General features: G+C 45.2%; 1 protein-coding gene across 5 annotated transcripts in view; it reads right to left on the reverse strand.

The window, feature by feature from the left end:
• Positions 1-242: 242 nt before the first annotated feature.
• Positions 243-12,615, reverse strand: part of SH2D4A (SH2 domain containing 4A) — a 61,000-nt gene continuing 48,627 nt past the window's right edge. For all 5 annotated transcript variants that reach the window (XM_079143365.1, XM_079143361.1, XM_079143362.1 and 2 more), the window contains 2 exons: positions 1,289-1,509; positions 243-854 (listed from right to left, as the gene is read on the reverse strand). In XM_079143365.1, the coding sequence (XP_078999491.1) occupies positions 762-854; positions 1,289-1,509 (314 nt within the window). In that variant the 3' untranslated portion in view covers positions 243-761. The remainder of the gene's footprint in view (positions 855-1,288; positions 1,510-12,615) is intronic.

Here is a 12,615-nt window from a genome sequence, read left to right on the forward strand (position 1 = left end):
TCTTGTCTGTGTACCGCTAATAGATGACAACTTAGATGTGTCTGTGCTTCATTCTTTCTAGTGTACTTTCAGAGCCAAAGCAGGCAGAGCAAGTGTTGTCCCTCATCTCCAAATTTAGAAAACCAGCTCACAAATGTCTGCTCACTTTCTTATAATCCATATGTACTTTTACACATGCTATTATACCTCTCATCTTACATTTTAAAATTCCCCATTCAGTTTACACGCATGATTCCTGTTTTTCTTACAGTCTCCAACATGTAAGGACTATTGTCCCAGCCATCAGTAAGGACTTTTTTTTTTTTTTTAACTAGCATTCCAAAGCCATGGTGGAACTTCATTTAAACAAGACCCTGAGACCTTTAGAGATTATACAAAGGAGAATGTAGATATCACAAAATACTTCATATGAGCTACGGCTTTTTGAGTGCACCTCCATTCCTAAAAGGTTTCCATTACTTCTTTGTTCATTGTATCTGATAGACATCAGTGACATCGGATCCTTCATGGTATGTCACTGTAGGTATTAACTCTTCTCCTTTTCCTTCTACAGTGCAGATGAGGCAGAGATAATTTTTCCCTTGATGTTAAACTTCAGCATTTGTGCAAAGATAGATTTCAACAAGGACTCTGGAGACACCTTCCATTGATCAGTATTGGCTCTGCTGCGGTGTGCATTTGACTTCACACACAAATGTGTTTCAGTGTGTCTGTTCAGAAAAGCCTAGCTGGAGGCTGTAGGATGACCCAGATGAAAACCTTCATTCAAAGAGCTCCAGGTAGTCAGGTGGCTGTTCCTGCTGCCCACAGGGGTAGAGTAGGAGTTCTTTCCCCAGGGAAGTTATGGGCTCCTCCTGTCAAATCAAAAGGCACAAGGTCAAACTGGGCTGGGAGGTACATGCCCTTCCTATCTCCTCAGGGGACATCACCCCTCTGCCCTTGATTTTTACAACACTTCATTCATTTATGATGATCTTAAAAGAGATTTTTCTCATCTGCACACTTTTCCCCTCTGGGGTTTGAATTCTGACTTAAGACTCTTCAGATAGGATCGATGCGTGCACAATTCGCTAGCATCTCTTGTATTCTCTGTCCAGTGGGGTCTCCCTGAGTATCTGAGGAGGACCTCAGTTCCATGATAAAGGAAATGCAATTAAGAATGAGAAATATCAAAGACTAATCCCCCATTTCTTGCCTCCGTCTTTTTTTCTTGGGAATAGCCTTGCTTTGTTAGGGCTGCTGCAGGACCATAAGTCACAAAGCAAACGAAGTTTAGGAATCCCTTCACCTTGTGATATTCCACCAAATCTGCCAGGGTGGCATGCTGTAGCTGGTCCACGCCCAGGAAGCTGTAGGCATCGGCAGAGGCATCGATCAGGAAGTGTTTGCAGCCCTCCTCGGACAGGTAGGACAGGGCATAGCCTTTCATCTTCTCACTGACTCGGATCAGAAAGCTGCCGGGCTCGCCCGTGCTCAGGAGTTCATTTGCCTTCTTTAGCGTGAGAATTCCTGGGGGAGGGAAGAGAAGTGTATGTCAGTCAAATCATTTCCCAGACTTTCCTCTATTAACCCAGCTGTGTGGATAAAGATTGGAGGAAAAAACATCAGAACCTTTTATGTGTATTTTGGGCATCTTAGGAATACAGGATTTGGTGACTGGACAGGGACAGATCATAAGGCATGTGGTTGGTATAAATGAGAGTGATCTTTGACTTTAGGAAGAGCACATTTCCTTTTATAAACCCACTTATAGCAGCCTGTGAGGACATCCTGATCCCTCCTCAGGCCACCACAACCTGATGAGGACTCAGTGATCAGACTCAGTAATCATTGGGGAGCGATCAGGTCTGACTAGGTCTAAAACAGTGGTTCTCAACAACAGCGACGTCTGGCAACTTCTGAGAGACATTTTTGGTTGTGACAGGTGGGGGTTCTATAAGGCATCCAGTGGGGCGAGGCAGGGGTGCTGCTAAACAGCTCATAATGCACAGGATGGCCACACACTATAAAGAATGATCCAGCCCAAGGTGTCAGTAGTGCTGCGGTTGAGACCACCTGGTCTAGGAGGGTCAGCAAGTTAGAGATACAACCAGGATGGCCCAGGTCTGCAAGTGCTTCCAACTGTCACCACTCCTAAATGTACATATCCATTGGCATTTAAAGGAAGAAGACTTGCTTATTTATGTCTTTATATATGTATGTGTGTGTATATATATATATATATATGTTTATGTTTTGCATATATCCAAAGGATAAGTTTTTCTATATAGGTGTAGGTATGTATACATGTATGTGTATATATGTATGTGTATATCTGTACATATGTGTGTATGTGTGTATATATGGATATATATGTGTTTGTACATATATGAAGTTTTATAGAGAAAAACATAGTTTAAATGTAATGAATTTCCTCTCTCTCCTTTCCCCATCTTTTCCCCAGTTTAGGACAAACTCATGAGGTTTGATTCACGTCCCAGAGTTCTTATTCCTATTGTAGTTCTTCGGGTGAACAGATAACATTGTATCTGTGCAGAACACACAGAAGCAGCGCCAGCAGGTCAGCTGTCACTCGTCACTCGGAGGGAGGAGCAGCATTCCCCTGGTGTCCTTTCTCAACTTGGAGACATGCTCTTGGCTTGTTCCACAATCAGCTTCCTGTGGACACTCGGTCCCTTATTATTAGGGAACTAAATAAAAACCCTCCTCATGGAAAAGCAATGTGTTATCATGGCCCTTCTGATTATTAGTAGAGTTGATTAAGAAGTGAATCCTAATTCTCCACTTCTGCTCTCCTTTCTGTAAACTGACCTTTAATGAGAGGTGCAGGACTTGCCTGCTCCCCCAGCCAAGACTGCCCACCAGCCCTTCTCCCACCTGCTCTTCTCCTGTGCACCACTGTGGAGGACACAGGCCAAGGTCCTCCAGGCAGAGCCAACATGGAAACTCAAGAAAGAACTGGGGTTGGAGAAAGGTGTGGCAGGAAATGGCCCTGAAAAGGAAGGCCCTTGGCCTCTCTTCTAGAGGCCGAACTTTACTGCACTGACTCCCGGCAGGGCCACCAATGCACGATGCCCATCCATCCCATAAATTCTACCCAGCTGCCTGCTCGTCCTTTCCCTGATGAGCCGTGATCCACTGGGAACTATCAGCCCCGCTGACACCAAGTGAGCCTCCTGGTTCAGAAGCTTGCCATCTCAGAGGCTTGAATGACAGCTGAGTCCCAGCATCCACAGCTGCTGCTCTTGTTGGTCACCTCTCTAAACAGCTGGTTCCACTGATAAGTTACAAATGACAACCATAAATTAAGGCAAGGGGACAGGTGACCAGCCTACACAGGGACTGCATGTGACATAGGTTCGGAGACACCACATGAGATTGAGAGAGCAGGGACATTTCTCACATTAAAAAACTCCCTTCAGATGGAGGACCTGGTAAACCATGGGTAGAAGGGAAGCGGCATCCTGTAAAAGATCTCTCTCCTCCTGACGTGCTGACAAGCTAGCTCTGAAAGTCCAAGTTCCTTCAACAGATAGGGCAGATGTCATAATTCATAACATCTGGATGTCATCCAGATGGATTTGGACTCCTACAACAAAACCTATTTTGGAAAATTATAACCATGCCTGGGCTGAGGTCAAATTCCTCCTAAAATCAGGTCACATGGTAACTGTAAATCAAACTGCCTGTAAGCCTCCTAATCTCAGTAATTATTCCCATTACACTATCTTGGCACTATCTATTCTCCCAAGACTCCAGAACACAATACAATGATCTGGTGGCAAATCCTAGTTCAGAGGGGAGCTTCCTGGCACACCACAGGAGAGAGGGCCGGCTCAAAGGTGAGTGCCGCAGGGACCCGGCTTTGAACAACGCAAGCAGGGGTTTCTGTCGGTTCCTCTTGCTTCATAAGAGGATTGTTACTAAGGAGCACATTCTCTTAGCACATCTGAAGACACAAGATGACGGACAATCTGTCCAGAAGGACAGCAGGGGCAGTGGCCTGCAGTGGCTGCCTCGCATGCCTGAGCAGGTAGGGAGTTCTGGAGTGCGGTGCCAACCCCAACGTCGGGTCTTAATTGCTGGGGATGCAGGCCAGCCCCACAGTCGGTATTCATCATTGCTGATTTGCCCCCCGTGTGACTATGAATACGAAAGCAGCAGAATTCATCCTGCACACCCGGGGCCATGGCAATCCCACTTCTCCTCCAACCAGCTCTTCACACATGTCCCACGACCCAAACCCACCAGAGGTCACAGGGGAATTTCTGTGCCAAAGAAAAAGGGTGAATGAGAGTTTTTTTTTATTATATTTTTATTTTTTATTGTTTATTTTTTATTTTTTTATTTCATCAACGTGATGAGCCAGATTTTTACTGTCTACTTTAGAGCTGAATCCAGGCAGAGCGGGGTGGAGCTGTGGCAGGGGTCCCTGCACACAGTCTCAGGGACAGCACCCAATCCTGAAGGACCTGGAGCCACAGGTCCTGGGGGTCTGAACCCCAGGACAGAGGTGCTAACAGCTACAGTCAAGGTGAGTAGAGAGAAAAGTCCCGTTCCCTTCTTTCTGCATGACACAAGGGCTCACCCTAGAACAGCACCATTCAACAGAAACACCTGTGATGGTAGAAATGTCATCTGCACTGGTCACATAGTAATCAGTAGCCACAGGTGGCTACTAAGCACCTGAAAGAGGGCTAGTGGGACCCAGGGACTCAACTTTTAATCTGATTTGTTTTTAATTAATATTGATAGGAAAAACATGTGGTCATAGCACCTGCACTAAACTGTGCAGCTCTAGACCTCTCTGGAGAGGCCGAGGAGAACTAATTTTCACCCATGACCCCAAGAGACTTGAAGTACCTCAGAAACCCCGGCTGGAAATCCAAGGGGCAGCAACTGCTACCCATCAGTGGGACGCCCTTCTCAACAGGTCCTCCCAGAAAACCGCTGGTTCTCCAAGATCCAGCCCGACAGCATGAAGTACCTGGATTCCTCTCTGAGCAGTAAGACTCAGTTTCCCCGAGGCCTGCCATGCACCTGGCTCCTAGCTCGACCTGAGCACTCACCTGGATGATGTCAGCCCTGTCCTTGGACTCCCTGTACATTCTGCCATGACGGTCTTGCCCTGTCCCACTTGCCTGTGAGTCCCAAAAGGCGATTACCACATTTATTTCCTTTAACACCTGTTTGAGTCAGCTTTTTGACTGCTGTGACTAAAAGGACCCAACCAGAATGACTGCAGAGGAGGAAAAGCTGATTTGAGGGCTCACGGTTTCAGAGGTCTTAGTTCATAAATGGCCGGCTCCATTCCTCAGGGCTCAAGGTGAGGCTGAACATGGCGGCAGGACAGTGTGGCAGAGGAAGAGGTTCCCATCATGGTCAGGAAGCAGAGAGTAAGACTCCACTTACCAGATACAAATTTGCACCCAAAGCCGTACCCTAATCCCCACCCCCTCCAGCCACACCCCACCACTTCAGTCACCACTCAGTTAATCCCTACCAAGGAATTAAATCACTGATTGGGTCAAGATTCTCACAACCCAGTCACTTCTCTTCTGACCCTTCTTGCATTGTCTCACACGTGAGCTTTAGGGGGACACCTCACATCCGAACCATAATAACACCCTTGCCCCTACCACTTGGAAGATGTCCCCCAAAAGCTCTAATACATGCTTCTCTTACAATCCAATCAAAAGCTTCCTTTTCTAGGACTTTTCTATGCAGCCACAGTCTCTAGTCCGAGAATTGCTAACATGGGAACAAGGGACACATGTCACCTTTCTCTGAAGTACCACCAGGCGTCTGTCTGTAAAATGTACTTCCTGCACCTGGAAAATATGTATTTAAAGATCAAATGACCGATCACCAAATGATAACTCTAAATATGCACTGCCTCATTTACTCCTCACGGCAACCCCACAATGAGATGCAGTTATTATCCTCAGAAAACTCTCCAGCCTGTGGTCACAGAGAGCTGTGTCACTTCTTGGTGTCACTCAGCAGAGCTGATATTGTCATCATCCCCACATCATAGATGAGCAAACTAACGTAGAAAGGTAGGTGCCCAAGGTTACAGGATGAGCTAGCGGTTGCGGCAGGTCCTTCTTTCCCACGGTCGTGTTTTTGTTTTTAAGCTGCTGAGCCATGGCACTTCTCTGGAATGGGCAAAATATGCAAATACACAGAGAGCTGTTCATTTCTCCCTGGCAACTGCACTTTTCAGTGGTATTTCAGTGTGGTCTGGCTAGGCGTGGCATGATGCCCCAGTGCCCTCTCCTGCTCTTCTGAGCTCAGGTTTCAGGTTCTGAGGACCCAGGAACTCCAGGCTGTGGCACCTTGTGGCTCTTGACAAGCTGTCAGGGCCTGAGGACCCCCCCCTCCCCACTTGCCCTGGCATCCCTGCTTCTTTCCACGGTGTGTCCTGCTTCCCCAGCCTCTTGGGCTGCCCCTGGAATATGGCGAGAGAAGGCGCAGAAGACCACATTCACAAAGGGGCATGACTCTGCTGCTACAGGACCTCAAAGTCCCACACTGCATCCTTCCTGGAGAAGGGGGTGAATAAAGGAAGAAAAGGCTTCTAGAAGACCTGGCTTCCAAGTGGCAGCCTGCCGGACTCGGAGTGCACAGGGTGCCTCTGGGGAGCTCTGTCTCCACACGCTGGTGCTTTCTACTCCATGCTTTCTTTAGCCCCTTCTGCATTTAAGGGCAGTATTTCTGGAGAGGCCCCAGGACCTGCCTGAGGACCTATCTAGAGGGACATGAACCACAAGAGCAAGTTCTCACCCTGGAGGTCCTAGGCCTTGGTCGCCTCCGGAAGAGGACTTAAGATATTACTCAAAAGGGAGGAGGATGCCCTGCATCAATTGTTCTCACGTCACTACCTAATGGCTGACGCTCATGCTGGGAATGACTCTCCACCACAGAGTCTCAGTGCTGAGTGATCCATTCTCATACTCATTCACCTTCAGTCATGATCCACATCAGGCAAACCAGAGACAAGGACAGAAGTCCTCTGACTTGTCCCAGGCCACACAGCTAGCTGACTGGGAACTCCAACCATCACTTATTCCCTTTGCTGCCTCCCTTCTCTGGGCATAAAGGAATAGCATCCAGCCTCGTCTGACTGTGGAGAAGGCATCGAGAAAGCACTGTTGACCAAGAAAAGTCTGACAGCAAAAGCATGACTTCTGGAAAACTTCCGTAAACAGTAGAACCCCCCTTTCCTTACAAAATTTTAAGTAGCACCCACAATTGTAAGTTAGAGGCTCTTGTTGACCTCTAACATACCCACTTCACAAGCCCCCGCCTGAAGTACCTATAAGTAACCTCAGGACTCCTGCAGCACCACGGAAATCCCTGTAAGTGCAAGACTGACCCCTCGGCCTTTGTAAGGAGCTGTGTGGCACACCCAGGCACAGACCCTGGCACCCTGAGGCTGGCAGTACCAGAAAGGAGGATGTGAGCAAATCATTTGCAAAAAGTCGAGTAAGAGAGGGCATTAGAGTTTTCGGACTATTGTCAACATTCATAGGAAACCAGTGACCATTTTTGTGAGATGTCTGCTGTACTGAGTCATTTATCAGACAAGTCTGAGTCTTCCAGAAAAAAACAGCCATGTGTGGTATTTTCTGCAGAAAAGTTCGCTCTTCTCAGAATAAATGTGTGCAGCTTTAGCTTCTTTCTGTTTCACCTTCCCCAATTATTTCAGCAATCTGAAAAATGCTAGGCAGTCTCAGAGGAGAACTAGAGAGAACGATTCAGACCAGTGCTTTGGAGCCATTAGTGTAAAGGAGACTTCATGTTAAAAGGAGCCCTGCTCGCAAGTGACCACCAGGGACTGTGCTTCCAGCTGCCCTTCCCCGCCACCACAGGTGGTAGCGTAGCATATTCTTGCTGCTGACCGCAGCCTATCTGCTCCCTGTAATGTGTGCATCCTGTATGTAAATGAGGCAGGACGTCCACCATTGTCTGCAGCTTGGGAACAGCCCGAGAATACACATAAATCAGTAATCTGTGCTTGGTGAAGACAGCTGCTTGAAAACCCCTTCGTGAGAGGTGGGCAGAATTTTGATAGCCCCATGATTAAAAATCTCTACTCCACAGCAAGATAATCGACAGAAGGATCACTGATGGGCATTGACTGACAGTCTCGCTAAGGTATTAGCGTGAAAGGTGCCGCGGTAAGCATCTCCGGGCCTCTCTGAATGTGACCTGTTCAGTTATGTATGCCCAGGCCGGGGTGGACCTGGTGCCCACGCCCCCACCTCGGCAGTGGTCTCTAGGAAAGTGGATTCTAGAGGATGGCTGCCTCCATTGAGATGGAGAGGATGTGCCTCCCAAGGAGACTGAGACAGCAGGAGGTGTCAGAAATGAAAGCAATTAGAAGAACTGCAGTATGAACTCTGGTGCGTATCCCACTGAAGCTAAAGGGATTTGCTTTGTAAGTCGCCTAAAATATAAGACTAAAGCATTTAGAAGGCAGGCTCGATGATAGCCCGTGACAGCAAAAGCCATCTGTAAGAAGCAAATAAAGATGGAGCCAATTCATCAACAGTATAGCTGGAACCATATTCGAATAAGAAAGTGTTAATTATACTTCAGGGGAAGAGGGATCAGTCACGGTGCACAAAGCAAATATGTGAATTCTCTGACAACAGAAACAACTGGAAGATTCCAAACTAGAAATCTATTACACTTTTATTTCTCTCTTTCCACCCACCTTTCACCCTGGTCCCTGCCAATTTCTAAGCTCTCATACATGGCTGTCCATTTAGGAAGAGCAGGATAGTGTTGATAGACAGTAAAGATGTTAATGTGTGGGTTTTTGGACAGACCTTCAAACTTCAATTTTATTTATTCTTTGACCCTTTCTCTAGGAGACTTCAAAGCAAGTTAGTAGGTATAATTAACTATATTCCTACACGCCTTAGAGACTCACAATCAGGAACTGGATTGGGTAGGATGGCTGTCAGTCAGCAGGACATTAACATTAGCCATGGGACTTTCTGACATTTATCAATTATTTCAAGATATCATAGACTACTAGGTCTGTCTTCAAGACTCATTGATGTAATATGATCACCAGATGCAAAAGTGAAATTAATAAAAACAAGGATTGTACATGAGGGTCAAGACAGTCCTGAACTGAAAACTGGGGTTCAAGGCAATAGGAGGAGAAGGGATAAAGATGGAAAAAGCAGAAGGCATTGCTTCAGCGACAACAGGTCTCAGGGGCACCTCCCCGTACCCAAGCTCCACAGTTACCTACAGGTCCTGCTAACTTCCCAAATAGCTCCACTCTCTGCTCTATAATTGGTTGTCCTTCCAAATTACTGTTGCCTTCTGAGGTGACCTCCTGCCTTTTTAAGGACAGAACCTAAAAAAATACTTGTGAACATAGCATAGGCCACAGTTTTTACAGTAGTTAAGATGTTTTATTGAAGTGCCACTTATTCCTTGTATATGACACTACCACTCAAGATTATATTCTGTGAAGCCAGACACGGTGACACGTGCCTATAATCCCAGCAACTCAGGAGGCTGATGCAGGAGGATTGCAAGTTTGAGGCCAGCCTCAACAAGTTAGCTGAGACCTTGTCTCAAAAATAAAATAGAAAGGGCTAGAGATGTAGCTCAGTGGTAGAGCATCCCTGGGTTTGATCCCTAGTACCACAATGACATTCTGTGGCAGGGTTAGGATTATAGTGAAGGGCCAGACAAGGAGGACAGGAGGGTGAGCCCATTCTAAGCTGCTCAGTTATGAGAAGCCATCACAGAAACACTACATGCCAGGCTGTGTTCAGAGCACTTCACATCTATTAGCTGATTTGCATGATAAAAACAACCCATGACCTATACTCTCGTTACCCTCATATACATAAGAAAACAACTCAAACCTCCTGGCTTAATTATAAAATTTTAAAATTCACCCCCACCCCCATTCATTATTCTCTTTCTTCCTTTTTGGTAGCTATATATAAAAGACTGGGATGTTAAAAACAACCACAAATATTGCAAAAATCAGAAAAGAATCATGTGAGCCCAAAGAAAGGCACAGGCTCAGAAAAGACCCAAGAAGACCTTAAGTTTACACCTCAAGCTGAAGGTTGCCAGAGAGGCAGCCTATAATATGGACTTAAAAAAAAAAAAAAAAAAAAAACACTATAACTGAACTTTACACTTAAAAATGTTAAGATGGCAAGGGCTGGGTAGATAGCTCAGTGGCAAGCACAAGGCCCTGGGTTCGATCCCCAGTACAAAAAAAAAAAAAAAAAAATTAAGATGGCAAATTCTATATAAAGCACACTTTAACACAATGAATAAAAAAATCTCTATACCTTATGTATGCAAAAAATCAATTACAAGTGGGTCATGCATGATACAACAAGCAAAAATCATAAAGGAAAAAAGAACTAACCTCTATCTCACTGAAATGAAGAACTTCTGTGCTTCAAAATGTGCCAGAAAGTTACACCGTCTCAGACTAACCACAGACCAGAAGAAGACAGGTGCAACCCACATAATTGATGAAGAATTTGTATCCAGAATGTATACAATGTTATGAATCAGTATAAAAAACCAACTCACTGGGAAAATGGCTGAAAGATCAGTAGACGTAATTATTAAAGATACCCAGCTGATCAGAAAATACGTGAGAGGCTCAACCTTACTCCTGATCAATGAAAATTCAAATAAAAGGAATCCACTGAGCACCCATAAGATGGATGAAAAATAAAGTCTGGCAGTACCCAGGACTAGAAGGCAGGTGGGAAAGCAGAAGCTGCCGGAGCCCATGTTTGGGCAGAATCACTTTAGAGGGCACTTGGCAATATTTAGTAGAGGTGGAACATCCCTTTTCTGAAATGCTTGGGACCAGAAATGTTTTCAGATTTTGTAATTTTTGAATTTTGGAATATTTGCATAGACTTCACCAGATTTCTGAAAATCTGAAATCTGAAATGCTCCAAAATCTAAAACTTTTTCAGCAATACATCAGTTGAAGCTTCAGAGCATTTCAGACATGAGACCATAGGAGAGTGCACTACCTCGTTTCTGTAACAGCAAAAAGAAACTATACCAGAAATAAGCAATGATACCTGTATGTATACAATATATATAATAAAACACCACACAATGGGAAAAAGGAATGAGCAGTCTACATTTATGAACAAAGCCAAGTTCAGAGAATACAATGTTGATAGAAAATATGTGCAACATGATACCATGTAAATGTTAAACACAATACTGCACATTTCATAGAAACAAAGATGTTTGCAGTAAAAGATATGAATGGAAAGTACCACTTTAGAAGAGACATTTACCTTGGCAGGAGAGAACAGAAGGAAATGGAATAAAAAACAGAGTAGAAAAGAGCCCTAAATTCTATCTGTAAGATTTATTTATTTTTAAATGGAGATGAAGTAAATGTGACTGTTGACATTTCATTTCATCTGGAGAGCAGATCTAACATGTGTTATATCATTGGTGTTCTTTATGTTTTTCTCTGTACTGTGTTTAAAGTATTTCATAAGAAACATCAGTTTTTAAATGAGGAAAGGAAGAATAAAACTAAATGTGTACAATCTTTATCATGCTTGTGGGTTGGAGGATTCTTTACCTGATTGCACTCTGAGAATCTTAATCTAACCTGATTCTTAATATGAATGTGGTCTACTGCTGGCAGGCCAAGAAAATCTTATCAAGAAGGTTGCTGTAGTGATTAACTATATGTTGTTTTAGCCAGTTTTGTGTCACTGTGACTGAAAGACTGACAAGAACAACATAAAGGAGGAGAAGCTTATTTTAGCTCACAGTTTCAGCTGGCCAACTCCATAGCTCTGGGCTCAAGGTGAGGCAGAACATCATGGCGGAGGGGCATGACAGAGGGAAGCAGCTCAAGACATGGCAACCAGGAAGCAGACAGAGAGAGAACTCTGCTCACCAGGGACAAAATATCAATGCCAAAGTCATGCCCCCAGCGACTCACTTCCTCCAGCCACACCCTACCAGCCTGCAGTTACTACCCAGTTAATCCATCAGCAGATGAATCCAGTGATTAGGTTACAAATCTCACAATCTAACCATCCTTGCATTGCCTGACACATAAATTTTAGGGGACACCTCATCTTTAAACCATAGTGTGAGTCAATATGGCTGGACCCTGATGCCCAGATATTTAGTCAGAAAATTACTCTGGATATTTCGGTGAAGATGGGTCTTCCCCCTGCTTTGCATGAGATTCGTAATTAGATGGGTGGATGTTAGTGAAGCAGGTTGGCTACTCTGCATGCACCATGTGGGCAGGCCTCGCCTAGCTATATGAAGCTTCAGCAGCACAAAGGCTGGGCAAGAAGGAGGTCTGCCAGCAGACCACCTTCCCTTCCAAACTGCCATTCTTCTCTGAATCTCCAGCCTGCCCCTACCTCCTTAGATATGGGACTTGCCAAGCTTCCACAATCCCGTCAGTCTCTTAAGGAGTCAGCTGTGGGAGAATCTTCAGGAGAGGAACAGCCAAAGCCCTAAGGTCAAGGCAAGAGCGGAGCATCTGAGGGACAGATGGCATGTGGCGTGTGGCAGAGAGAGAGCAGTGAACGAGGCAAGGGGAAGTGGTTT

The sequence above is a fragment of the Sciurus vulgaris genome, assembly GCF_902686455.1.
Source record: "Sciurus vulgaris genome assembly, chromosome: 5".
NCBI lineage: Eukaryota > Metazoa > Chordata > Mammalia > Rodentia > Sciuridae > Sciurus > Sciurus vulgaris.